Source organism: Ursus americanus, chromosome 23, assembly GCF_024610735.1.
Source record: "Ursus americanus isolate L20-20 chromosome 23, mUrsAme1.1.p, whole genome shotgun sequence".
NCBI lineage: Eukaryota > Metazoa > Chordata > Mammalia > Carnivora > Ursidae > Ursus > Ursus americanus.
In genome coordinates, this window is record NC_142149.1 from 40,491,634 (window position 1) to 40,519,285 (window position 27,652).

At 54.8% G+C, this 27,652-nt stretch overlaps 2 protein-coding genes across 2 annotated transcripts; one reads left to right on the top strand and one right to left on the bottom strand.

Moving 5' to 3' along the window:
• Positions 1-89: 89 nt before the first annotated feature.
• Positions 90-22,877, top strand: SARM1 (sterile alpha and TIR motif containing 1). The gene is made up of 9 exons (XM_045773213.2): positions 90-2,033; positions 7,151-7,769; positions 9,723-9,935; positions 10,185-10,276; positions 10,367-10,602; positions 12,392-12,494; positions 12,592-12,781; positions 17,693-17,814; positions 17,898-22,877. Exons 1-9 carry the CDS (start codon positions 1,564-1,566, stop codon positions 18,025-18,027), a joined length of 2,175 nt encoding a protein of 724 aa, XP_045629169.1. The 5' UTR covers positions 90-1,563; the 3' UTR covers positions 18,028-22,877.
• On the bottom strand, positions 21,352-27,590 carry SLC46A1 (solute carrier family 46 member 1). The gene is made up of 5 exons (XM_045773215.2): positions 27,310-27,590; positions 26,043-26,895; positions 24,020-24,103; positions 22,483-22,639; positions 21,352-21,932 (listed from the first exon to the last, which is right to left on the bottom strand). Exons 1-5 carry the CDS (start codon positions 27,535-27,537, stop codon positions 21,875-21,877), a joined length of 1,380 nt encoding a protein of 459 aa, XP_045629171.1. The 5' UTR covers positions 27,538-27,590; the 3' UTR covers positions 21,352-21,874.
• Positions 27,591-27,652: the final 62 nt, after the last annotated feature.

The window sequence follows — 27,652 nt, forward strand, 5'->3', positions numbered from 1 at the left end:
GGCTGCTGCAGCAAAGGGTCACATTCCTGGAACTCCGGGCCTGGGAGAGCTGTGAATAGGATCCTGGCCAAGCTCAGTGTCCTATCAGAAGGGAAATAGCACAGTGGTTCTGGAGGACGGAAAGAAGGCTCACTGTGCCACTCGCAGGCTGTGTGACCTTGGGCAAACTGTTCTACCTGCCTCGGTTTTCTCTTTGGTTAAGTGAGACGAATGATACTTGCTTCATGTTGTTTTGGGGGTTACACGAGCTCAAGCAGACAAAATGCCCAGTGCCTGGAGTAGCGCCAGCTTCATTGCCCATAAATGGTTATTTATCTGGGATCTGTTTGATCAGGCGCATCCCTGAGTGTCTCACCCGCCCATTGTGTATTTAGGGCAGTGAAAGGGGGGTTGGAGGAATGCTGGTAAGCACCCTGGGAGCATTGGGTTTTTTTAATCGTAAAAAAAACAGATTTTCATGTTTAGGTTCAGCTCTTGGGTGCATTGATTTCTGCAAGCTGGGCTTCACAGCACAGCAGAATTGGGTGAATGTTAACCGTTTTGACTGGCTTTGATTCCTTGGTCTCCCAGTAATTCACTGCTCCTTGGCAGGCACTGCTCCCTGTCTCCACCTTCAGTCTCCCTATGGGTAAAAATGGCCTTGTCCCCCACACTTTTAGACTAAGTAGCATCCCTCTTTCCAGAAAATATGCCTGGCACAGAAGGCCTGATTTTGTGCCCACTGTCAGGGGTCCATGGGCCTTCTGAAATCCTGCCACCACCTGGAAAAAATGATTCTCAGAGTTTCCAACAGACTTTTTCTGTTCTGTAATCAGAGGGGGGTGTATGACTTTGGGCAATCTCTTTCCTATGAGCTTCAGTCAGTTCGACTGTTAAATGGGAACACTAATCCCTACCCTGTAGGCCTGTCACAAGGCTTAACTGAGAACCAGGCATAAAGGGTCTCGAGAGTTGTACCGAATCGTTATTATGACTGCTTGAACCACTGTTAGGGGAGGAGGCTTGCTCCACGGCGTTGCCTGCACGCTGCAGTGTCACGGGGTTTGCGCGGAAACTGAGGCAGTCCTCCCGCTCTGCACCCTCTGCCCCTAGTCGCCGCCCGGACTTACCCGCAGGGCGTGGGCGTGGCTGGGGAAAGCCTGGGGGTGAGGCTACGCAGGCGGCTGGGGAAGAGTCCCACGTGACTGAGAGGCGGGGTGCGCTCCCCAGCTGCGGCTTCTCGGGGGCGGAGCTGCTGCAGAGCATCTCCTAGCTGGAACCGCGCTTTGTTCTTGCTGCCTCCTAGACCCGCCGGAGTCTGGGTCTATCCCTGGCTCCCCTCTCGCTCCTCCCGCCCACCCCCTGCATCTGGGCCCGCATCCCTTCCCCCAGAAGCTCCGTCCCAGATCCTGCCCTTGCCCCTCCCCCAGACTTCGGGCCAGCGCCCTTTCCTGGTAGGTAGCCTTCTATCCATCCCTCCCTCCTGCACCTTTTTCCCCTGGATCCCTCTCCTGTCCCCCTTTTCCCAAGTCCCGGGTCGCTCCGCCCCTCCGGACCGGGGATGTCCCCCGCAGCCCTGGGCCCATGGTCCTGACCCTGCTCCTCTCCGCCTACAAGCTGTGCCGCCTCTTCACCATGTCCGGTCCCCGGCCAGGCGGTGAGCGGCTAGCGGTGCCGGGGCCGGACGGGGGCGGCGGCGCGGGCCCGTGGTGGACAGCGGGCGGGCGCGGGCCGCGCGAGGTGTCGCCCGGGGCGGGCACCGAGGTGCAGGGTGCCCTGGAGCGCGCGCTGCCCGAGCTGCAGCAGGCGCTGTCAGCGCTGAAGCAGGCGGGGGGTGCGCGGGCCGTGGGCGCCGGCCTGGCCGAGGTCTTCCAGCTGGTGGAGGAGGCCTGGCTGCTTCCGGCCGTGGGCCGAGAGGTAGCCCAGGGTCTGTGCGACGCCATCCGCCTGGACGGCGGCCTCGACCTGCTGCTGCGACTGCTGCAGGCGCCGGAGCTGGAGACGCGCGTGCAGGCCGCCCGCCTGCTGGAGCAGATCCTGGTGGCTGAGAACCGGTGAGTGTGCTCACGGGCTGAGGGGAGAGCGCGGGTTGCTGTGGGGCAGCAAGGGCGGTCCACAGCCCGGGTCTCTCGTGCGGCTCGCACTGTGCCTTTTCCCGCCTCCCCTCACCAGATCCCCGCACTACAGCCCTGTTGGGTATCAGCGTGTCTATTTTACAAATGAGGAAAACGAGGCTTGGGAAACTTTCGTGCCTTGCCCAGAGTCACAACACAGTGTGAACTGAGGGTGCAGCCAGGATTCACTGCCAGGACTTGCGGGGTGACGAATGAGACAGGGAGAGAAAGAATGGAGTGACAGGACAGGAATCTGTCCCTGGTTCTGAGGATGGAGCTGGGATCCTACTGCCTGGCAGTGCTTGTGCTAGGCTACCTTCTCTCTGCCACTGAGAAAGGAAGAGAACACAATGCTTAGGAAATGGGGTAGGAGGAGGGGCAATGATCACTGAAATGAGTACTGACCTGAGGTTACTTGCCCCCTTTATGCCACCCCCAATCCACCTCCTGCTTCCTCCTTCTCCATTTTGGCCCACGTAACAGGCCAGACATGATCTCATTCTGCGGCTGCTAATGGGAAACAGAAGGTTTTCTAGTGGGATCAATGGGTGAGAGAAGAGGAAACAGGTGAGGAGCTAGGCAGGGGCCAGAGTATGTGTTCTCTGTCCCTTCCCCACATAGAGCCAAGATACAGTAGGGGGGATCCAACTGGGGCCTGCCTGCCCCTCTCTTGTCTGCCTCTTGGGATCTCCCCTGGAATATGAGGACCTTTGCACTCATTTCCTCTCCCCTCCAATGCCAGAGCAGACCAAACTGTCGCACGGTAGTCACATGCTGAATTCTCAGGTCTCTCAGATTTAGAAGGGTTTGGGAAGGGTCACTTTCAATTCATGCAGCTTTCACAAGTGCAATGGCCATGGATTAGGGGTGCTTTCCTTACCATTTTCAAAAATTAAACAACCTTGTTGGTGGTGGAAATGATACAACTGTCAAAAATGCATGAATGAAGCAATTTAAGTTGGGAGAGCAAGTTAGGGTTCTGCTTAGTCAACAAGTCATTAATTTCCCATCTACTATCAATCATCAGTACATTTGGAGGGCTAGCAAACAGAATGGGTGCTTACTGGATTTGGTGGACACAGGGTGGCGGTATACCTGTTAGCCTGGTATGTGGGGTGTGGCAGCTGTAATTAGAACCCTTGGGGAAGTGGTGCAGCCAACACCCTAGGAAGAGGAGGGCTGCAAGATGCAAACTGCACTGATACTTTTCAAGGTTGAAAATAACTACACTCACCTGGTTCAGAATTACGGAGGGAGGAGTCACACCCACCATTGTCCCTGGTATGAGGAAACCATGAGCTGGTGCGGACAGCACTTCAGGACCAAGGACAGAGCTCAGCAAGCCCGGTGGCCATCAACTTTTTTTTCCCAAAGAAAGGCAGAATCTCCTCAACCTTTAGACTACTCTGGGCTGAGGCTGGAAGGGAGAGAAGGGAGGTGACACACTGAGAATTTGTGTTGATGAAATCTTGCCCTTCCTCATCAACCAACCTCCTCTTAAAGAAAGTTCCTCAATCAGTGCACCCACTCCTTTTCCCATTCCCTTCTTCTCAGGGTGCTACTACACCCATTGCCCAGGAACCTAGGTCACAGTGTCCCTCACCCCCAAATGCCAAGAGAAGTCCAACAAGGTAGGACCCGCTGAACTTGGTCCCATGACACCAGTGAGGGCCCCACGTGACTGCTAGCCTTTTAAATGTGTAGCCCAGAACCATTAGGAGACCAAAATTAGGTTAAGTGGTTTAACTCAGGTTAAATGGCTTTCCCAAAAATATGCAGTGAATAAGTGGAGGAGACGTGTTTAAAAAATAAAACAGAAAGCTATTGCATATAAATTCAAAAAGTGCAAAGGTACAAAAAAGTCACACACTTAATTTTTCTTTCTACCCAGACCCCCTTTGGACACAAATGAGCAAAACAAGTTTCTTGCACAGTATGTGCTTCCAGAGAAATTCTATGCATACAAGGATTTACACATATATGTATATTATATATACATATATGTGCGTGTATGTGTATGATTTCCCCTCTCCTTTGGAACTGGGATATGAATCCAGACCCATAGCCTCTCAGGCTGCAGAAGCTGGGAGCTGAGTATATAGTTCTTACAACAAGGACATAGTTCAAGTTCTGTGAAGGTGCCAAGTGCATAGGGAAAGGGGAGAGCTGGGGGTCAACAGACTCAGAATAAAGTTCCTCTTTTTAAAAAATTTAAAAACGGGGCACCTGGATGGCTCAGTCAGTTAAGTGTCTGCCTTTGGCTCAGATCATGATCCCAGGGTCCTGAGATCGAGCCCCGGGTCGGGCTCCCTGCTCAGCAGGGAGTCTGGTTCTCCCTCGTGTTCTCTCTCTCTCTCAAATAAGTAAATAAAAATTAAAAAATAATAATAAAAATTTTAAGGAAAAAACAAAGCCAAAAAAGAATAAAGTCCTCTCTGAATTGATATTCCTGAGCAAGCCCTTCCCTTCACTGGTCCTCAGGAAATGAGAGTATTGGATTAGATTATTGCTTAAACACATCCTGGTTCTGATAGTCTCAGGGTTTATGTAGTCAGATTGTTCTGGAAATACAAAGTATAGATGAAGGATCTTGATCTTTGAAGACAGACAGATTCAGGCCCCAGCTGTGCCTCTCACCAGCTGTGTAACTCTGAGCATGTCATGTAACCTCCCTGAACTTTGGCCTTCTCATTGGTAAAAGGACCAAGTGAATGATTAGAACCCACCTGTTTTGGACTTCAGGAGAAGCTCAGAGATCAACTCAGCAAAGTTGTTGTTGTGACATGTTATGGGCTCAGCTGGGAACCGCAGTGGACACAAAGTCACAAGCGTCACTGTGATGCTCACTCGGCAGGGACTCCATGACTGGCTGCGTCTCTTAAGTCTTTAGGGGTAATGTCAGTTGTGGAGGACATCATTTGTGGGGGTCAGGAGGACAGAAACCTTTCACCTCTGCCTGGAGTGTGGCGACTGTCTTGTCTGCTCTGCTGGCATCCAGGCTCCCTCCCTTGGACTTCCCTCCCAAGAGCAGTCAGAGTGTTTCCTTAAACCCATGCAAGAGCAGGTCACTCTCCTTCCTGAAGCCGTTCAGTGGCTCTCCATTTGCCATCAAGATAAAATACAAATGCCTGGATAGGGCCCAGAAGGCCCCCAGTACTCTTTCCCTACTTTCCCCTTGAACCTTCCATCTCAGCCACTAGAAATGGCTTCACTTCAGTGTGGCTGAGGTGGGGAAAGTCCCCAAGAGCTCCCAGATACCTCCAAGCCTTTGCATACATCTGTGCCTAAAATACAATCTCCACAATCTCCCCTTCTCCTCTTCATGAATGTCCCACCATCTTTCCAAATTAATGCCCTAGTCACCCATCCAATATATTTAATGCTTGTCTTTTTATCTGTGTCCTGGTCAAATCTTTTTTCTTGTTTTGTGTACATGTATTTGTTCATTTACACAAATGGTGCTGTGTTATATAGCACATTCCAGTTCATACTTTCACCTGCTCAGTATTATGTTTTTAAGATCCTTCATGTGCCATGGTATCATCTGTTCAGTGCCTTGTAACTGCTCCATAGTCCTCCAGAGTGGGCACCTGCCCATGTTACTGCTCCACTCTCCCAGGCTTGACACCAGACTGCCGCCATCTTCCCCCACCGCAAACGACCCTGCAGTGAACAGCCTTTTCCGCATTCTTTTGTAGATCTGTGACAGTTCCTTAGGGATATAAACTCAAGAGCCCCAATTTCTGGCTCATATAGTACATATCTCTTTAACTTCACCCACGCATCCCAGCCTGCTTTCCAAATTGACTGCCCCAGCACGCACCTCTACCCACAGAACTTCAGGGTTTTCATGGCCCCACACCTCGCCAAACTTCTTTGTTACCCAGCTTCTGCTTTTTGCCTATCCAATACACGTAAAGTGATAGCTGGTTTAATTTTCACTTCTCTGATTACTAATGAGTTACAGCATCACTTTATTTCCTCGTTAACATTTTAGATTTCCTCTTTTGTAAATTGCCATTTATATCCTTTGCCATTCCCTATTGAATATGCTGCCTTTTTCTTGTTGACTATTGATATATTCTATATATGAATCCTTGTTGCTTTTTTATTTTTCCTTGTCGGTTTTAAACATTGCAAATATCTCTGGCTTTCTTTCTATTCCTCAAACATGCCAAGCTCACCAGCCCTCAGGGTTTTTGTCCTTGCAGTCCATTCTGCCTGTTATGCTCTTCTCCCAGACACTTGCAGGCAGGAGTCTCTGGGTATCGTACTCTCAGATGTCCCCTCCTCCTCCGCCCAGGCACTGTCCATTACATCACCCTTGCTTGCTAGCATTAGGGCCATATCACTCTTGCCCTGTTCACTCATTGTTCACGTGCGTATTGTTTGTCTCCATATTAGCTGTGTATAAGTTCCAGGGCCTCTTAGTCACCCTAGCACAGTGCCTGGCACACAGTAGTTCCTCATCTGTCAAGTGAATGAATAAATACACCCCAGTCACACCACATGGAGTGAGGAGAGGTTTGAGGGCAAGGCTAAGAGGGGTGTACTTCGAGTGATACTTGAAATGATAATAAGTTAACATTTAGTGAGTCTTCCCCATGTGCCAGGCCCTGTGGGAAGCACTTTACATGGATTATCACATTGATTCTCATAATGACCCTTTGGGGTAGGTATTCCTTTTATCTAATTTATGAGATGAGGAACTGAGGTAGAAGGATAAAGGAAGGCAGTCAAGGTCCCACAGCTTTCTAGAAGAAAACAGCTCCCAGGGGATCTTCTCCAGAGTCAGGGCTCTTAACCAGGACACACACCGCGGGGGAGGAGACAGCAGTAAGGGAGTGTAAAGGTGTGGCCAGGATGGAGCACTCTTACAATCGGAGAAATCTGTTCCTTGCAGGCCAGGAGGTGGAAGGGGGAGGCAGGGAGGATAATGCTCTCCCTCATATCCTTTATGACACTAGTGAGGCCAGAGAGGTTAAGTGACCAGGGCGTGGCCAACCTCCCCGGAGGCACCACCATTCCATCGTCTGTGTCCCACTTTCTTTCCGTAGGGACCGTGTGGCGCGCATCGGGTTGGGCGTGATCCTGAACTTGGCAAAAGAGCGGGAGCCGGTGGAGCTGGCGCGGAGTGTGGCAGGCATCTTGGAGCACATGTTCAAGCACTCAGAGGAGACATGCCAGCGGCTGGTGACGGCCGGTGGCCTGGACGCCGTGCTGTACTGGTGCCGCCGCACGGACCCGGCGCTGCTCCGTCACTGCGCGCTGGCGCTGGGCAACTGCGCGCTGCACGGGGGCCAGGCGGCGCAGCGGCGCATGGTGGAGAAGCGCGCCGCCGAGTGGCTCTTCCCGCTCGCCTTCTCCAAAGAGGACGAGCTGCTGCGGCTGCACGCCTGCCTCGCGGTGGCGGTGCTGGCAACCAACAAGGAGGTGGAGCGCGAGGTGGAGCGCTCCGGCACGCTGGCGCTCGTCGAGCCGCTCGTGGCCTCGCTGGACCCCGGCCGCTTCGCCCGCTGCCTGGTGGATGCCAGTGACACAAGCCAGGGCCGTGGGCCCGACGACCTGCAGCGCCTCGTGCCGCTCCTTGACTCATCGCGCTTGGAGGCGCAGTGCATCGGGGCTTTCTATCTCTGTGCCGAGGCTGCCATCAAGAGCCTGCAGGGCAAGACCAAGGTGGGTGTGGGGGGCGGGGGAGGGAGGGGCAGGATTTAGGGTCTAGGAAGGCTTCCCGGAGGAAGTGACATTCGACTGGGAGGTGAAGTACACATAAGAGTTAGGTGAAGCAAGGAGAAGGATGAGAGACCAGTCACTGGCCCTGAAGGCAAGACCAAGGGTTTTAAGCAGGGAACCCAGGCTTTTACACAGATTACCCTGGCTGCAGTGCGGAAATGGAATTGGCAAGGGTGAGGTTGGAGGCTAGGCAGCCATGACTGGGACTGTTGGGAAGGTGGGCTGGAGCATGATAGAAGAGGCAGAGAAGAGCAGACAGATCCCAGAGGTGCTGAAGAGACAGAATTAGGACTTGTGGCTGGTTGGGTGAAGGAGAGGGAAGAGCTGAGGGTGACTCCTGGCTTTGGACACAGGCAACCCCATGAGTGCTGGCACCCGGTACTGAAATAAGGTTAAATGGTGAGAGGTTGCCGTGGGGGAGGGGAAGAAAGTGAGTTCACTGGGACAGGTTGAGCTTGGGGTGCATGAACAGTGACCATTTAGGGCACCCCAGTGGGCTATTTCATCACGTGGGTCTGGAATGCAGGAAGGAGATGGAGTGCAGAGACAGAAGCTTGGGGGGGCAGGACATCAGTGTGTTGACTGGATAACTCCCACCTGTGTCCCAAGAGGTCTTCATGCCCAGGGCCTGATCTGAAGCTTTTGCCCTCAGCTTTAACTTGCTGTGTGACCGCGGCTAGCTGCCTTCCCCTCTCTAGGCCTCTACATGCTTCCTTTTTAGCCTCTGGAAAATTGAAGAAGCGGGACACAACAGTTTTACCCTGCACGTGGACCTAGTAATAGTTAAATTATCCAAAGTTTGTGGGTTTTGTTTTTTAAATATTACAGAATCAAGATTATCCCTATAACATCCCTCTCCCTCCTTTGCGTTCCTCTGGGGGTCTGGGAGTTGGTGACAGCTGGGACACAGGGAGTGGTGGGCACCACACGGACCACCCTGGCTGTACCACAGCTGTCAGGTGGGCTGCTCAGAGGAGAGTGTCTCACAGATGATTGTCACCTATTGTATGTGTCCCCACAGATTAAAAAGAGACTGTTGTGTTAGGGGGTCTCTTAAGGCCGTTTCCAAGGTCTAATGTTCTAGGAGCTTCTGATTTTCCCCTCTATGCCCCAGAGTTGGGCCATGGGAGGACTGCTTTATAAATCAGATCATTCTGCTTTGGGAGAAAAGACTTGAAGTAGGGGGTGAGGACAGGGCCTGGGCAGCAGCCATGACCATCAGCTGTGGCACCCCTTTTCCAACAAGACCAAGTGAATGCAGTTCAGTAAAGAGATAGTCAGCCCCCACTCATTACCCTGCAGTGTGCCAGGTACAGGACTCCAAAGGTGACTAAAACATGACCTCAGCTTATCGTTCAGGGGACCCTGCATTATCAACTAACAACAGTGGCATTTAGAGTACAAGTCCTAATTGGAGGTATGGGCCAATCTGTGGGTAAATCAAAGCAGGCTGCATGGAGGGGTGCTAATCAATTTGGATTCCACCGGATGACGAGGATTCCCACAAGCAGGCTGGAAGAACTAAAGGTCTGGGAAAACTGAGCCCAGAGGTAGGGGAGCCTTACTGGGTGGGTGTCAGCCAAGTGTGGGTTGGAGAAAGGGGAGATGAGCTGAGAATGGTGGGCAGGGGCTGCACTGTGCCAGGCCTGGCAGCCATACTGAGAGCCCAGACTTCATTCCAGGGAGATGGAAGCTGTTGGAGGGGAGACATGAGGGCAAGAGTTGAGAGAGTTTCAGGAGGGGGAATTCAGAGAACTAGGTGATATATTCGATGAAGGCAGGGCTAGGGCAGATGATGGGAGTTTCAGCGCTGAGAAGAGGGGAGGGACTGGGCACATTTGGGGATGGCTGGTGAACTGGGGGACCCAAGACCCCTTCTCCCCACCCCACCGCCAGGTATTCAGCGACATCGGAGCCATCCAGAGCCTGAAACGCCTGGTTTCCTACTCCACCAATGGCACCACGTCGGCGCTGGCCAAGCGCGCGCTGCGCCTGCTGGGCGAGGAGGTGCCGCGACCCATCCTGCCCTGCGTGGCCAGCTGGAAGGAGGCCGAGGTCCAGACGTGGCTACAGCAGATCGGCTTCTCCCATTACTGCGAGAGCTTCCGGGTAGAGCAGCGCATCCCAAGGGCGCGCGGCCGCTAGGGGCGCCCCGGACAAGGCAACAGCGCCCCCTTGCGGCCCGCACGCCCGCGGCGCCAGGGGTGATTTTGGGTGTGGGAGCCTGTACTCAACCACTTTCGGGGTTACCCATCCGCCTCCCCCATCGCCGTCTCCAGTTCCCTTTCCTTGCATCTTATGCGTGGGGTCCAACGGCTGAGGAGGGGAGCCCTTCCTTACATCTGATCCCTCCCCCAGGAGCAGCAGGTAGATGGCGACCTGCTTCTGCGGCTCACCGAGGAGGAGCTCCAGACCGACCTGGGCATGAAATCCAGCATCACCCGTAAAAGGTATGGCGCCTCCTGCCCGCCAGGCCTCACCCTCTGCCACTAGCCAGTCCCAGGTGAGGACCTCAGTGTCCCCTTCTCCCCTGGCTGCAGATTCTTTAGGGAGCTCACTGAGCTCAAGACCTTCGCCAACTACGCTACGTGCGACCGCAGCAACCTGGCTGACTGGCTGGGCAGCCTGGACCCGCGCTTCCGCCAGTATACGTACGGCTTGGTCAGCTGCGGCCTGGACCGCTCCCTGCTGCACCGCGTGTCGGAGCAGCAGCTCCTGGAGGACTGCGGCATCCGCCTGGGCGTGCACCGCACCCGCATCCTCACGGCCGCCAGAGGTCAGCCTGCCCACCCGCGACCCCACCCCATCCTAGCCCTAGCCCTGGGAGGTGAGGGGAGACACGTGGTGGGGCCGCGAGCCTCACTGAGGGTGGATTGAGCACAGAAGCTGTGCCAGACTGGATTCCCAGGATGCAAAGATGAATATGGTGCACTTGGCCCTCAAGAAGCTCCTCGTCTGAGCTGCGTAGGAGGGTGGAAGGAAGGCAGGTATATCAACAGGTAGGTGACCACAGCAGGAGGCAGGCCTAGGATTCCAGGGGCAGCTGGGAGGAAGCGCTGCCTACCCGGTCTACCCAGGTCTAGGCATTTACAGGATGCCCAACCAGGTCCCAAAGGATGTATGGGGAGGGGGTGCAGCAGGAAGAGCCGCCCACCTGGCAGAGGGAGCAGGCTATGCAGAAGTGGAGCTAAGACAGCAGGGAGGGTGCTTACAGGGGATAGGGGTGGGAACACAGGGGACTTATGCCTTTAGCCAACAGCTCACCAAGTATGGGTTCTGGAGGCACTTTAGGGAGACCACTAGGGCAGAATGGATTCTGGGGCTCTAGCACCCTTTTTACGTACTAATTTATTATTTAGCTAAAACTTATTGCCAGTTACTATATGTATTAAGCTTTAAACATACTATCTCATTAATATCTATATTCATTCTAGCAGTGGGTGTTAATTTTTTTTTAAAGATTTTATTTATTTATTTGAGAGACAGGGTGAGAGAGCAAGGGGGGTGTGTGCAGAGGGAGAAGCAGAGTTACCCTTGAGCAGGGAGTCGGTCATGAGGCTCAATCCCAGGACCCTGGGATCATGACTGAGCCGAAAGCAGATGCTCAACCAGCTGAGCCACCCAGGTGCGCCTGGGTGTTAATTTTTTTAATCAACTTTTAATTTATTTTATTATTAAATTTTTTTGAGAGAGAGCATGAGCGAGTGAGGGGGGAGGGGCAGAGGGAGAGAGAGAATCCTCAATTAGACCCCCACTGAGCACAGAGCCCAACTAGGGGCTCAGTCTCACAACCCTGAGATCATGACCTGAGCCAAAATCAAGAGTCGGACACCTAATGGACTGAACTACCCAGGCGCCCCGCCATGCACGTTTTTTAAGTGGAGGCAGTGACCCTGGATTGGAGACTTGGATTTTAGAGAGACCCCTCCAGTGGCTGTGCAAACAGACTGGACTGGGCAAGGGTGGATTTAGGGAGACCCCTGAGAAGGCTGAGTTGGGGGCCTGGACATAGGGAGGGCCCTGGGGCTGGAGCCCAGGATGTTTAGTCGGAGGAATCCAGAGCATGGAGTCAGGTGTCGTGGAGGTCTGTCTGTTCTGTTCACTGCTGTATCCCAAGCACAAACGGTAGTGCCTGGCACACAGTAAATCCTTAGTAAATATGTGTGGAATGAGTGAATGAGAGGTAAGGGGTCGGGGCCCGGGTTCTGGCTGTGATGGGAACTAGGAAGGTGGGGCAGGGGGAGGATTTGGGATGTGTTGGGTTTACAGTGTCTGTGGGCAGCTGGCCGTTCAGGTCTGGAGCTCCGGAGAGAGGGCGGGGCTGGAGGTGCGCATTCCTGTCCCTAAAACACGATGCCTGCCTCCTGAGAGGGACTCACCAATAGTGAGCAGCCTTCCTTCCCGTAGGCCCGGCTGTCTGTCTCGGTGGCTCTCTTTTGAACAAGCCAGGGAGCCTGCGCCTGGCTGGCCTGCACTGAGAAGGTTGGGTGGGCAGGGGATGACGTGCCCCATGGCGAGTGATGAGGAGAGGCTGCCCTTACCAAGCTGTCACCTGTCTGCCTCAGAAATGCTACACTCCCCGCTGCCCTGCACTGGCTGCAAGCCCAGCGGGGACATCCCAGATGTCTTCATCAGCTACCGCCGGAACTCAGGCTCGCAGCTGGCCAGGTGAGAAGGGGCAGGCAGGCGGGCGCGCAGGCAGGGGGCCCCGCAGGCAGGGGGCCTCGCAGCCGGGCCAGGGCAGTGACGCGGGACCTCTCACCAGCCTCCTGAAGGTGCATCTGCAGCTGCACGGCTTCAGCGTCTTCATCGATGTGGAGAAGCTGGAAGCAGGCAAGTTCGAGGACAAGCTCATCCAGAGTGTCATGGGTGCCCGCAACTTCGTGCTGGTGCTGTCGGCCGGGGCCCTGGACAAGTGCATGCAGGACCATGACTGCAAGGACTGGGTGCACAAGGTAGGTGCTGGCCCCCATGGTCTCAGCACTGGCCTGTGGCCGGGGGTCAAGGTCCTCCTCCCATTCCGTCTCATCCGCGCTCCCCAGCCACCTCCGCGGCCCAGCCGCAAGGCAGGAGCCACAGTGTGGGCTGTAATTGGTCTTTAGCAAGTCCCTTAGGCTCTCTGGGCCTCAGTGCTCTCATTAGGAGAATGGGGATAACTTGCCTGCCTTATTCACCTTGTGGGGATGGTCGTGAGGGTCAGAGAAGGACAAATAACCTCAGTGAGGGAAGAGGGGCAAGAGAGCCTAGCGACAGTCACAGTGGGATCACGAAGGGCACAGAGCTGTGCGTTGGAATCCGAGCTCTGGCCTTGGGCAAGTTACGTATCCACAGTGAGCTTCACGTTTGCTGGTGTAAAGTGGGAGAAGTCTCGTCCCTGCCTCCCTAGGATATCTTTATAAGAATTAAAAGAGCTAAAATCTGTCAAGTCCTTAGAATGCCTAGTTCTATAGTAATTGGTCTATAATGGCAGGAATTATTCTTGTAATTAGTGTGAGTGCTTACCACTGTTTAATTAATGCCAGTGTGTCTTCAGTGCCTGGCACACGCTAGAAACTTACCGAATACTTGCAGAATGGATGGATGGATGGATGGATGGATGGATGGATGAAATGGGTCCATATCACGTCTGCAGGTTACTAATTATTAATCAGTGAGGGATAAGGCAGTGATCTGAGATGGAACCCTTGTCCTGAAGCCGCTGAGGAACCGAGAGTTGCCCAGACGTGGCTAGATTGTATATGGGTTGGTGTCGCTGCTAGGCTATGTAGGTGAACCTCTTACTCACCATAGGAGCCTGGAGAAGAGGGAGAACAGTAAGGGCTAGAATAACCAGGGAAGGCTTCACAGAGGAAGCAGAACTTGAGAAGAGTCTTAGGAATTGAGGTAAGTGGAAGAGAAGGCATCCCAGGCAGGGCGACTGCACGAGCAGAGGACAAAAGTGGGGCCGAGGCAGGTGCAAACTGGTAATTGCTTACAGATGAAGAAGCTGAGGCTCAGAGAAGTAGAATGCTCTTTCCCCTGGCCCCGCTGGTATCGAAATCTGAAGAGCTGGGCTCTGAACTCCATCGATCTGACTCCAAAGCCCATGCTCTTTCCCAGCACCTGCCTGTGTCTGAGGCTCGGATCTGAGGGGGTGGTGGGATAGGGCGGGATTCAGCTGACACCAGAAATGATTGTCTGCATCTCTTCCCAAGTCCATGTCCAGGGACATCATGGTCATTGCTTGAAATCAGCCCTGGTGGGAGTATTTACACAAAGGAAATTGGTAAACACTACAAATCAGGGATTTGTTTGGTTGGTTGTCCCCCCCCCCCAGCCCGCAGAGAGTTATTTGTTAAACATTTACCAGCACGCCCCTGGGGCGCTGGGTGGCTCAGTCGGTAAGCGTCCAACTCTTGACTTTTGGCTCAGGTCATGATCTCAGGGTCGTGAGCCTCTCCTGTCGGCTCCACACTGGGTGTGGAGCCTGTTTAAGATTCTCTCCTGGCCTCTCCCTCGGCCCCTCCCCACTGGCTCTCTCCCTCTCTTAAAAACAAAAAACAAAAACAAAAACAAAACTACAGAACCAGTTTGCAGGCTACCTAAAGGCTGGGAGAAGACTTGTGTTTAAAGCACTGGGAAAAGGGATCCCACAAGGGCAGTGAGGCCAGGCCAGCAGTTGTCGGGAGAAGGGTCTGGCTGCACCGTGCATCCAGACCAACTGTGGGGAAGAGGGCCAGGCCCTGGAGGCCATGTTTTAGGGGCTGAGTACTGGGCTTGGTTGGCTGTTGGGACAAAGAGACACCTGCAGGATCATGGGTTGATGGCCCAGAACAGGTGGCAGGCGGCCTTCTGGGATAAAGAGAGGAATAGCTGACCTCCATGCGAGATCAGACCTTGCCGTGCTTACTCTGTATCCCAGATGCCTACAAGCATGTGTGGTATGAAGTAGGCTCTTGAGGAGTTTATGGAATACTTGAACCAGTGGCCAGAGGAAGCTGAGATAACTGGGAAGGCCATACATGTCCACGAGGTTCACCAGGTCAGAACACTCGACTCTAATCAAGTTTTCATTCTTAGCCTGCTGGATGACCTTGAACAAGCCATTTTCCTCTCCTGGCCAGACTCTGAGTCTATGCAATGAGCATTGTGATGTCTTGGGTTCTGGTAGTTCTGGATAAAACGAATGTCTAAAGGCTCTCAAATCAATTTGTGCAGGATCAGAATCCATACAAGTTCTCAGCAGAGAGGCAGAGGGCCTGGCGGACAGTGCCCTGGGCTTGGAATCTGAAGGCTCGATTCAGAAGCCTGGCCCCTCTTGGGCTGGGCATTTGTGTGACTTGGGGGCAAGCCCCTTCCCCTCTTGGGCTTCCTTCTTCTCATTCATAAAATGAGAGGTTCCCCAAAAACCAATCAAGGTTGGAGTTATGCGGGTTCTTTCCCAAGGGTGCTTGATACCCATGCGGCAGCCTGCATCGAGGGAGGAGGGGTGGCGGGGTCCTCTGCCTTGGACCAGTTCCAAAGGCTCCATCAGCCTTCCTTGGTTGTTGTTATGCTTCGTTGCCTCTGGTTTTAGAACTCCTTTCCCCGAAGCCACATTTAGCGGGTAATCAATATAGAAAACCACAAGTGAACTGCACTCAAGAAAGTGCAATCCCTGAGGTTCCCCCTTGAAAGGAAAAAACATTCAATAAGCACTTACCAGAGCACCCATTAATAGTAAGTAATATCCTCAGAACCACCTCGTGAGAGAGGTTTATTACCCCCTTTACAGAGGAGGAAATCCTAACACCTGTGATTGATTAAGCACACGCCACATGCTGGGCGCTGCTCTAACCACTCACCGCGGGACATGGCAGGTATCCCCCCACCAGAAGAGAAAACAGAGGCTTTGAGGGCCCATTGGTTGCCTCACGCCACAAAGCCTGTGTCAGAGATTCAGTGGGAACCCCAATCTCATGATTCCAGAGTGCGGCCCCTAACGACTGTGCTATATTGTCTCTCTCATTCATTCATTCATTCATTCATTCATTCATTCATTCCAGCCATCCAGCCATCTGTTAAGTATTTGGCAAGGGTTGACTATAGACAAGGCTTTGTGAAAGATGCTGAGATAAAAGATGGCTAAAAACCAGACATGATCCCTGTCTTTCTGTCTGTTGGGGAAGACAGATATTAAGTAAATTACTCTAATTAAGTTTGCCACTGGAGCGTGTGCTAAAGAGCCTATGAGAGCCTACAATAGGGACGTCATGCCTGGTAAGAGAAGGAGGGGAGACTTCCCTGGGAAAGTATGGCTTGAGCTCAGATCAGAAAAATGAGTAGGCATTAGTTGGGGGAAGGGGCTAGGAAGAGCATGTGCAAAGGCCCTGTGCAGGGAGGGACGATGGCAAATCTAAGGGGCTGCAAGGTCTTTGTGGCTGGGAGAACAGTGCAGGGGTAGAGTCTGGGAAGGGAGCTGTGGCCAAGCACACAAAGCCTTCAGACCACAGTAAGGAGTCTGAATTTTATTCTAAGAGCCATGTAAAGTCTTGAAGATTTTTAAGTTGGGGCTGACATGGTCAGATTAGCATTTTGCAAAGAGCAGCCAGGTGAAGGGGCAATGTAGAGAACAAGCTAGAGGGGGCAAGAGTGGATGGGGAGAGACCTGGTGAGGGACGAAGGTAAGGGAGTTGGAGCAGCGCAGTGGTGGGGTGGAGGAAGAGACAAAGTGGGTGGGTCTGAGAAATGAGTACAATTGGCAGGGCTGGTGATGGATCACTGTGGATGCAGGGAGTGCTGTTTTCTTCTGACACCAAGTTGTGTGGGTTTTTTCCAACACCAACAACCAGTTCTTCAATTTGCCAGCACCAACTGGGTGTCCCACAATTCAGTTCTTTTTAAAAAAATTTTTTAGATTTATTTGAGAGCACATGCGTGTATGCAAGTGTGGGGGGAGTGCAGAGGGAGGGGCAGACTCCTCCCTACTGAGCATAGAGCCCTACATGGGGCTCCATCTCACAACCCTGAGATCATGACCCGAGCTGAAACCAAGAGTCTGATGCTTAACGACTGAGCCACCCAGGAGCCCCCAGTTCAGTTCTGATACTGACTTATCCAGAGCAAGTGTCAGACTACAGAGAGTTAAGGGCTCAGTCCCACATGTCTGTGCTCACTTGAGATGTCTGAGAGTCCTGGGTTCCCAGACTACCCACACTTCTGTCTGACCTGGCTAGCCATTCAGGAGTTCCCGTGACACACACATCCCCCCCCCCCCCCCCGGCCAGTTCAATAATTTGCTAGAATGACGTGCAGAGCTGAGAAAGCACTTAACTATTTCTGGCTATATAACTCAGGCACATTCAAATGTAAGCAATGCATAGGGCAAAGGTATGGGGCGTGGGGCACAGGCGGGGAGGCACAGAGCTCCCAGGCCCTCTGCAGGCCACCCTCCCAACACCTAGATATGTTCACCAACCCACCCCATCCTTGGGGGATTTGATGGAGGTTTCATCATGGAGGCATGATTAAGTCACTGGCCATTGGGGAGTGAACTCAATCTCTAACCCCTCTCCCCTCCTGGGAGGTGTGCGTCTGTGAATGTATGTGGGATACTTAAAATTTCCAACGTTTTCATCATAGCTTGGTCTTCCTGGCAAGCAGCCCCAATCCAGAAGCTAGCTAGGCACCTGCATCCCCAACCTCCAGTCATCCAGGGATTCCCAGCGTTTCAGGAGCTCTATGCCAAGGATCTGAGGCAAAAACCAAATATTTGATTTTTATTAAAAAACAAGGGTGAGGGAGAAGTCAAAGCGGACTTCAGCACCAGCACCCCTCTCAGTGTCTGTCTGGCCCCAGGGTCACATGGGGACCCAGGTCTCTTCCTCCTCCCCCGTTTCTTTCTGCAGGAGATCGTGACTGCTTTGAGCTGCGGCAAGAACATCGTGCCGGTCATCGATGGCTTCGAGTGGCCTGAGCCCCAGGACCTGCCTGAGGACATGCAGGCTGTGCTCACCTTCAATGGCATCAAGTGAGGAGGGGGGCGGGTACGCAGCCCCCAGCCAGGAGCTCCCCCTGCGCAGCCCCCTGACCCACCAGGCCCTGTGCCCACAGGTGGTCCCACGAGTACCAGGAGGCCACGATCGAGAAGATCATCCGCTTCCTGCAGGGCCGCTCCTCCCGGGACTCGTCAGCAGGCTCTGACACCAGCTTGGAGGGGGCCGCACCCATGGGCCCAACTTAACCAGTCCTTTGTTCCCAAGCCCTGCTGCGACCCCCATTTCCATCGTCCCTCCCGAAGAAGCAGCTCCTCAAACTGGCCTCTCAGCTGCAAATACCCCCGCCCCGGTCCCTTCTCAGGAAACGGCTGTCGCTGTGCCCCCACCCTCGCGGTCCACCTCAAACCCAGCCTCCCCGGCGTCTGGAAAGGGAAGGGAAGCCAGGCATTGGGGGTGCTCAGGGCCAGACCCCACCCCCTGGGGCCCTGCCATCGGGTTCTCTATCTCAGGTCTGGAGACTGAGGGTTTGCGGCACACGACAACCCCTCCTGCCCTGACAGCAGCCAGCTTGAGTGGAGGAGGGCGGGCAGCCTCCCTCTGACAAGAGTTCGGGCAGCGCCCACCCCTCTGGGCTAAGCAAGGGCCTGGGCCCAACAGCCAGCCGGAGATGGGGGTCCAGTGATGGCTCTCCACCTAGATCGTGCCTGGCTTCTGGCCTCAGCGCTTCCTGCCACCCTGTGGCCTTGACCTGTAACCACTGTGCCCTTAGCTGGCCTGGTCCCCAGTCCCCTCCCAGCCTTCCTGAGGTGCAGCCCTCTTAGCCACACCTGGGGTCAGGGTCGGCCGAGCCAGCCCTCACTCCGGCTGGCCTGCAGCTGCGGTCAGCTTTGCTGCACGCGCCGGTACAAGGGAGCCGCCTGCAGGGGCCTGGGCCTGGGCCGCCGAGGCTGTCTCAACAGGCAGCTAGCCACCGTCCACATGCCTTGTTGCCGTGCCTCAGTTCCTGCCGGCCCGGCTCAGCTGGTGCCCCAGCCCCTCCCCACCCACCTGCTCAGGGGGCGGCCAGGGGAGGCACCCCCTGTGGCAGCAGCAGTCCGCTGGACAGAGCCCGCAGCAACACGGGAAGAGACAGGATCCTGAACGAGGGTGACGGGTGCGTTGGAATCACCTGGGAATTTTGCTAAAACTGTGTTCAGGAGACCTGGGCGGGGCCTGGGTTTCTGCCTTTCCCACAAATTCCCAGGTGAGTGGATGCGGATGGTCAAGGAACGACACTTTAACTAGCGAGGCTCTAAAACGCAAATCCCTCCCAAATCTTTGCCATCCCCCACCCCCCAGGCCACTTCATGGTTCCTGCAATCACCCGAGCAACCCCACCCGGTATTATCTCCCTGTACAGAGAAGGAATGCCATTTCCCAAACCACCGGTGGCAGCCCCAGGACCCAGCCTGGTCTCCTGGTGTTCAGTCCACTGCCCGTCCCGAGAATCATCCTGGAGGCTGTACCCTGGGCAGGGCTGTGGCTCTACCCACAGCTGGCTTCTCCTCTGCCCCAAGGGTCTGGCAGTGGGGGATAGGTTTTCACCAAAAAAGTCTGGCCCCAAGAGCTATACAGAAATCGACAAGCAGCCATGTCCCTCTGCCCCTTTCTCCACTAGGGCAGGAGAGCAAGAAAGTACCCTCCCTCCTGGAAACCCAGGCTTTAGCTAACGGGGTCAGCTGGCCTGGTACCTCAGGCTGGCTCAGCTTCCAGAGTCGCCTCCCACACGTGCTGGCCAGCTCACGTGCAGCTCTCCAGCCACATCGTCAGAGAGTCAGAGGTCTCACTGCAGGCTTGGGATGCCTTTCTTCTACGCCCCCTCCCACCGAAGATTCGGTCTTTAGCAGGTCCTGGCCCCAGCTCCGGCTTTCACTGCTCTTGACCCTGCCTCCTTCAGGCCACAGGAGCGCCCACCAGTGCCAGGCTCTGGATGCGGAGGTGATGGAGGCGGACTAGACATCGCCCTCCCAGAGCAGCAACAGCAACAGTACAGTGGGATGGGTACCCTCCAGGGGAAGCTTTCTGTCGTTTTGTCCCTGATCAGTCCCCCTCCCTCCGCGGGCAGTATTCAGGGAGGTTGCCAGGCCCTTTCTTCTGTTCCTACACCCCACCCTCTACTGCTGCCCCTTTCTGTTTCTGGGGAATTGGAGCCCAGCCTCCAACCCTGAGGTGATGACCCCCCCAGCCAGGCTTGGCCCCATAGGGCTGGTCCTGAACCAGGGCTGAGAAACCACCTCCCCACCCCCCACCCCCCAGCCTGTGACCTACTCTGATGTGGGTCTGCACAGTCAGGGTTTTCTGCCTGGCTAGGTTGTAGTTGCTGCCCCCAAGCGGGGGCTGAGTCAGCTAGGTCCCTACCCGCCTCACCCCAGCCATCCCCGGGTGCTAAGGACTGCTCAGGGACACCCAGAGATCAAGAAGTCCAGCTCCAACTCCTTCATTCTTCTCTCCTGCCCAGGAAGAGAGGCATCTCATTCTAGAACGTATGAGGTGGGAAGGGTCTCAGAACGTCATCTAATCCAGTGTTTCCTAACTTGTCCACCTGTGATCAGACAATTCAGGGCACTGCTGACTTAGCCCTTTGGAGGAGGGCTTGCTGAAGGTCACAAGCGAGCCAGAGGCAGTGCCCAGAGTAGAGCCCAAGCCTGAGGCCAGCCCAGAACCTCTTCCCGACCCTCCTCACGGCCTCATGCTGGGACAGTCGGTGGAAGAACCGTATTCCTGTCCTTGCTTTGGTCTCCCCGTGACAGAGACCGTGAGATGGGAACGTGGCAACAGGCCCAGGCTGCAGAGGCCGCAGCTGACCCCGGTCTGCCCTGCACTGTCCCCATGGCACCTGTGTGATTTCCCGGGCAGGGGAGAGAGAACGAGGGTAGCAGGCAGACAAACCCTGTGGCCAATTCACATCCGCAGTCGAGTGCCACATGATTTGGGTCTGTAGTGGGGCTGGCAGCCCTCATCAAAGCCAGTGCCTCAATACTGAATCCAGTTCCGCCTCTCAGCTTCTGGGCCAGGCTTCCCTAACAGCCTGGAAAAGGGCCCCTCGTTCTCTGAGAAGCTGGGGCCCCTGGATCATATCGGGGAGTCAGGCCCCTCACCAGGTTCCCGTTGAGCGGCAGACGCTCATGGACTCAGCACATGGCCCTGCTGTAATGCGAGGCAAGGGGAGCGCTGGAGGGCTGAGCGCTAACAAAACCTGACTGCACCTGGGCTGGGGGAGCCGGGTCGCCCTGTAAGGTGCCTTCAGGGAATGGATCTCTGAGGGACCCTCGGGAAGGGGCTCTGCCCCGAATCTCTACCAGCCTGATGCCAGCCCAGCAACCCTTCAGCCCCTCCAGCGGCTCAGGAGAAGAGAATGAGCAGTCAGATGAGGTGTGGCTGGCCCTGCCTGGCACAATCTCATGGCAGCTCAGGGGGCTCCTGCCCAGCCGGGAAGCTTGCTGCTATCTGACCTCTGGCGGGCAGACTGGGAACGGGAAAGCAGACAGCCCCAGAGCCCAATGCCCTGGGGGCTGGAAGGGTCACTGCAGTGTGATTTATATGGCTTTATTGTGATTGGCACTGCTAAGCTCAGAGGATCAATTCCCAGCCAGAGACGGCAGCACTCTCCCTCCAGAGGGCACCCAGCCCCTCGCACAGCCTTCCCCTCAGAACCATCCAACGATGCTACACCCGGAAACAGCGCTGTGAGCGGTGCGGTTTGGGCTGAAGCAGTGATGCCAGCCCTCGTGCTTCCACCGGTCCCCGAGGTGTCCCTCCATCGGGACCTCTCCTCTCCCCTGGAGGCTTCTCCGGGACTGATGGTAGAAAGGGCGCACCAACCCCTGTTCCGAACGGCGCCCCCACCACCTCCTGGAGGAGGACTGTCTGGGTTAATTCTAGATTAGAGTCCTAGGCTGGCAAGCCGTCTAGCTGGACCACTCTGTCCAAGGTAGACACTTGCCCTCTGAGGGGAGGTGCCAGTGTCGCTGTGGGCTGGGATCCAGAAGCATACTTTCAGTTGCTTAGTGTTCACTTCGCTCCCTTTGCCCTCTGTCCTCCAGTCCAGGCAGATCAGGGACTCTGAGGAAACTGCTGGAATTCAGAGCGAGGATTAGTCTTTTCCAGCACCCTGTGAGAGACCAGAGAAAGGGTTCAGATTTGACGTGGGGAGACATCCTCAACTCTTAGAGATGGGACACAGGCTTTATGGGGTGCATAAAGGTACAGGTACAGGTAGGTATTCCCTCCCAGAGCTGCGAGGTGGAAGACAAGGCAATGTCCAGAGACAGGGCTCTGGAAAGCCACTCTTAAGGCTACAGGGGAAGAAGTGAGTCAGGCTAGCCTGGGGCCCAGTTGTAACTAGCTGAGGAAGCTCTCCAGGCTTCCCATTAGCACGTTTCTGCTACCATTCTTCCATCTGCAAAATGGGAATGGAGAAAGAGGGGAGCTGAGGGAGAGAGCACGGCCTTGCCAGCATGCAATGTTAGCCTGATCCTTCCCCTTCTGCCCCTCTGCCCCTCTGCCTTGCCCCTGGGGAATAGCTCCCAGATGATTAGACAGCTGTCCGCAAGGGGAGAATCAGGGGGCATGGTCCCAGGAATGAGCTGGTTGGGAGGAGGAGAAAGAGGAAAACTTTGGGATAAAGGGCATTATGATCATGGGTCAGAGCCCCGCATTACCCAATCAGAATGGCTGGGATGAGGAGGAGGCCGGCTCCCAGAAGGAAGGGGAACCCCTTCATGAAGTTCAGGGTGGCTGGGTAGAGCGAGTTGAAAATGCCAGAAGCCATCAGCATGGCCAAGCTATTGGTGCAGGCCACAGCAGAAAAGAGAGCACCTGTGAAGATAAAAACATCACACTCTGGGGTGTGAAAGACCTAGATTCAAATCCCAGCACCCCTAGCTCACCGCCGTGTGACCTGGGGCAAGTCACTTAACCTCCGAGTCTCACCTTCCTCAATGATAAATCCTACATTGTGTGTTGTGATACGGATTCAGTGAGGTCCCGCATGGAGAGCAGTTGGCACACGGGCTACCACACAAATGGCTGTTATTAAATCCATGTATTCAAAGTATATGTGATGTCTTCTACCAAAAGCCGCATAAAATGGGTTTTGGTTAATCCCCTCTGGGAATCATCTCCTGTTTGGGATGAATTGCTGGCTTAATTCCCAGTTCCAGCACTTATTATCTGTGTGATCACCAAATAAGTTGCTTATCCTTCCGGGTTTCTGTCCCCGTTCTGTTAAACAAGGATAATACCTACTTCATAGATTGGCAGCAACATTAAATTCACATGTAAAGCATCCCTCACAGGCCCGGGCCTCTCTGGGTACACTGAAGGTGCTAGAAAAAAAGCTTACTGAGTGAATGAAGGTACATGGGTTCTGGGGGGCAACAGAACGAGCCCTCACTGGGCCACATATGGCACCAGATCCTCCTTCCAGGGCAGATGAGGGGGAAATGGATGAGCCAGATATTTCCAGACTAGAGTCTAAAGACCCAGGGGCCTGAGAAACTATTCCCTAGAGATATGCCAGCAGAACCCAAATTTTGCAAAATGAGCAACAACCCAACAGAAGCTGAGTTTGAACTCTGTCAGAGCCGGAAGGGCCTCGTCATCAAGAGCAAACCACTCATGTTGCAGAGACAGAAAGGGACCTGCCCAAGATCACACAGCCAGTGGGTGACAGAGCCATGACCAAAACCCGTATCCCCGGACCTGCTGCTCTTAAAAACAGAGCTGGGTTTGCATCCTAGCTCCACCACTTACTGAGGGACCTTGGGTGACCCGATTTAACCCTCCGGGTGTCTGCTTCTTCACCTGTCACTCGGGGACAAGGAAATATCTAAAGGTTGTTTCTTCCTCTGAGCTGGCACACGGGCCCTAGTGCAGTAGGGAACCCTGGCATCATCACGTCCTTTTTACAGACGGAAAAGCTAGGGTCTGGAGAGAGTAAATCCTGTGCTCGGGTTACCCAAGAGAACAAGTGTGCTCTGACAACTGCAAATTCCAACCCTGTGACCCAAAAACCCAAGGCACTGTGGTCCTCCCCCAGCCCCACGCAATTCGACAGAAGTGCGTTTGTCTTGGCTGTTAGCTTCTCCGGGCTGGGGGGGAGGAAGGTAAGCTGCCTCCTGGCTCGCAGCTGCTCCCTGCCCAGGTCAGGCAACACTGGGCATGAGGAACCAGACACAGGTTGACCCTGGCACTCACCGTGCTCTGACTCGCCCACCAGCCTGGACAGTTTGGCCCGGATGATGGGTGTGGTGACTAATGACAGGAACAGGAGCCCATAACCTGCAGAGAAAGAAACAAGAAAATGGGGTCAGGGAGAGGGGGGCCCAAGCACCCTCCATAGCAGAGCTCCTACACATCCGCAGCCCACGTGGGACTCAGGCTGGACACAGGAAGAACTTCCTTACTGGTGAAGGACAGTGACCAAGGAGGGACGGAGACCACCTTTCTCAAGGCTTGACCTAACCACTACCTCTTTCATGAATGAATGCTGATTTCCCACCAATTATGTTCTTGCCAGAACACCTCTTGTGGTCACAGCAGCCACCACCCACCCACCTTGCACTTCGAAGGGAGAGGGCAAGGCACAGAAAACAGGCATGGGCTTTGGAGTGGGCCCCGAGTTCCTAACCCGACCCCATCGCTTACTAACTGTGTGGCCTTGGACATCACTCTTATCTGTGAAAGGACAACAAAGCCTTCATCACAGGATGGTCTGGGGTGTACAGGAGGCTGAATAATGGTCCTCCTAAGATATCAGGTCGTAATCCCTGGGATTTGTAAATGCTGCCTTATTTGGAGAAGATGTGATTAAGGATCCTGCGGTGAGGCGATTTTCCTGGACCGGATTGGGCCCTAAATGCAATCACATTTAGAAGTGGGAAATGGAGGGAGGTGTGACAGAACAGAGAAGGCACACAGAAGAGGAAGAGGCCACGTCACCACACACGCAGAGATTAGGGTGACGCGGCCACAAGCCACAGAACGCCGGCAGCCGCCAGAAGCTGGAAGAGGTGGGGGAGATCCCCTCCCAGAGCCTCCGAAGGCAGCGTGACCCTGATGACCCCTTGACTGGGGCCCAGTGATACGGACACTTCACTTCCGGCCTCCAGAACTGTGAGAGAATACATCTCCATTGTTTTAAGCCATCCAGTGGGTGATAATATGTTACAGCAGCCCTGGGAAATGGATAGATGACGTAACATCTTGCAAGTTAATGCAAGTTCCTTTTCCCTTTGCAGTTTACTCATGCGCTTACAAGGGTTCTTTCCTAACAGTTTCTCTCCCTCGTGTGCCCGCTGCCTCCTAGAGGACGGGATCCTCGAAGTGGGTACGAGGCAACCCAGGGCCTCTTTAGGTGTCAGCCCTCCAGCCCCACTCCGATGAGGCTCCCCAGAGTAATGACAGTGTCTCATCATCTCTGCATCCCCGAGGGCACTGAGCCCAGCACCGAGGCCACGGGAGATGCTGTGAGCAGAAGAGGAGGGTACCTGGTCCCCTGCAGCCTCACTCTGCAGGCAAGCAGCCAAGTTAAGATATCTGTGATTACTGATCCGCTGACTTTGTAAACAACATATTTTAGGGCTCTATCAAAATTAATCTGTCCCTTTAAAAAAGGTTAACTTCCTCATTCCTGGCCACCCTTCTCCCACCAAAAGAAGAAGCGGGAGGAGGAGGAGGGACAGGAGAAGGAGGAGTGGGGAGGGAAGGGGAGAGGAAGAGGAAGAGGGGGAGAAAGAAGAACTAAGGCAGGCAGGAATTTGGTATCTGTGGTCTAAGAAGACTAGTTTTCTTTTTAAACTCAAAGAAGCTGACCAAGGATAGTTGAGGTAGGGCCTGGGATTCTTATCAGAGAAGTGAATATTAAGGCATTAGTGGCATGGACTTTGTTTAAGAACACCATAAATATTGGCTGTGGGAGGCTAAGGAGTGAAGCAATTAGTGTATGAGCCGTACTTGTGTCTTTTGCTCTATCTTACTAATGCTGTTTACAGTTGACATCGTGGATTAATTACCGAGGCCACTGAAGGTCTGTGTTTTCCGTCTAACAAAGATAGCATTTTTATGAAGTTTCTTCGTTGTCTGTCCTCCAGTGCAGGCAAGGAGCCTAACAATATTTCTAGACACAGGCACAAACCACATTTAGGGGCAGTGAGTGTCTAACCCCCAATTTTCACCCAGCACCTTTGGGACAAACTGTCCCTGAGCCCACACACTTTACCTGTAAACATGAGGGGGGTGATGGTAGCAAATGCAAAGACCACCATCCCCAAAATGTTGAAGGCCAGGCCAATCTCGGCCACCCAGGCGTCAGCCAGGCAGTGCTGCAGAAGCCGCAGGCCCAGCAGGCTGGTGAGGTAGGGGAGGTGCTGAGCCGCAGAACCGTAGCCGATCAGCTTGGAGTCCCAGCAGAGGGGTTTGCTCAGCTCATAGAGGGTCAGGATGTCCTGGGCCCCAAAGTGTACAGTGACTACCATGAAGACGGCCAATGAATACAGGGCCAAATGCTTCCTGGACTTCTCTGGGGCTGGAGTCACGTACAGCTGGACGATGGATCGGTGGTGACGGAGCGTGAAGAGCCGGGCAGGCGTTGGCTCCTTCACCGTCTCACCAAAGCAGAAGGCTGCATAGAGAGTCATGGCTATCAACAAGGCCAAGGCCAGCCAGAAGGGGTTGGCATAACCCTGGGCCCGGAGCCAGTGGCCCCCCAGGAGGCTCGCCAGCATCCCTGCCACCCCGATGCACGCTTCCAGCAAGGCCATTCGCATGGTACGGCTGCGGTTGGAGCTGACATCTGCCACGGAAGCAAAGCTTGCGGCCAGAAGGCCACTGAAGTCCCCAAGGAAAGCGCAAAGGATGCGGCCCAGCACGAAGTAGCCGACGTGGAGCTGGAGCTGCACCACAAAGATGGACACCACCGCCTGCAGCAACAGGCCCAGGGAGGCCAGCACCAGCAGCGGGCGGCGGCCCACGCAGTCACTCCAGGCACCCAGCAGGGTGGATGAGAAGATCCCCACCAGGAAGCCGCCCAGGTTCATGTAGAGGGTCCAGTGGGAGGTAAGGGTCTCCACTTCCTGTGGGGACATGAATCTTAACCAGGTGCTCTTCTTCACTCTGGGTTGCCCACCCCGCAAACCATCACCATCCTAGGAGATACAGGGATGGGGACTATCTTTGGAGCCCTAACCCTCTGAGGCTCTTTGTAAAACTCTCAAAAAACCGGCCCTGGGTGATGGGCGATGGACCACGATCCCATTCCCTTACTTCTACTCCTTTGTGTTAATCCTCACGGCCTCGCCTTACCTAGAGAACTTTAAGCATCCCCCAACCTGCAGTGGTCGCCCAGGCCCCAACTTTGCTCTGGCCCCGCCCACTACCCAAAATCCAGCTGGCCCTCTCCCGGACGCAGGCCCCGCCCCCTCGGCTGCCCCCAAGCTCCAGCGCGGGGCCCACCCGGCGGCCCGCTCGCGCTCCTCCCGCGCCGCTACCTTCATGATGGGGTCCGCGCTGTGGTTGCTGCAGCTGCCCCTGTCGCGGGTGCCATTGTAGCCGAGGTCCGCACTGAAGCGGTGCCACAAGTACTGCGTGGTGAGCGGGCCCTGCAGGACCAAAGAGAAGTTGGCGAGGAAGACGAGCGGCTCCACGGGGCCGCGGCACAGCACCGCAGGCCCACGGCGCGCGCGGGCCTCGCCCGGGGGGCTCGCGCGCCCCTCCATGCGCGTGCGCGTCAGGGTCTGCGCCGGACGGCTGGCTGGGCTTTTTGCGCCTGCGCCCAGCGTCCCTTTTTAAAAAAGTCTGGCGGGGCGGGGCCGCTGTCCCCCTCACTCTCGC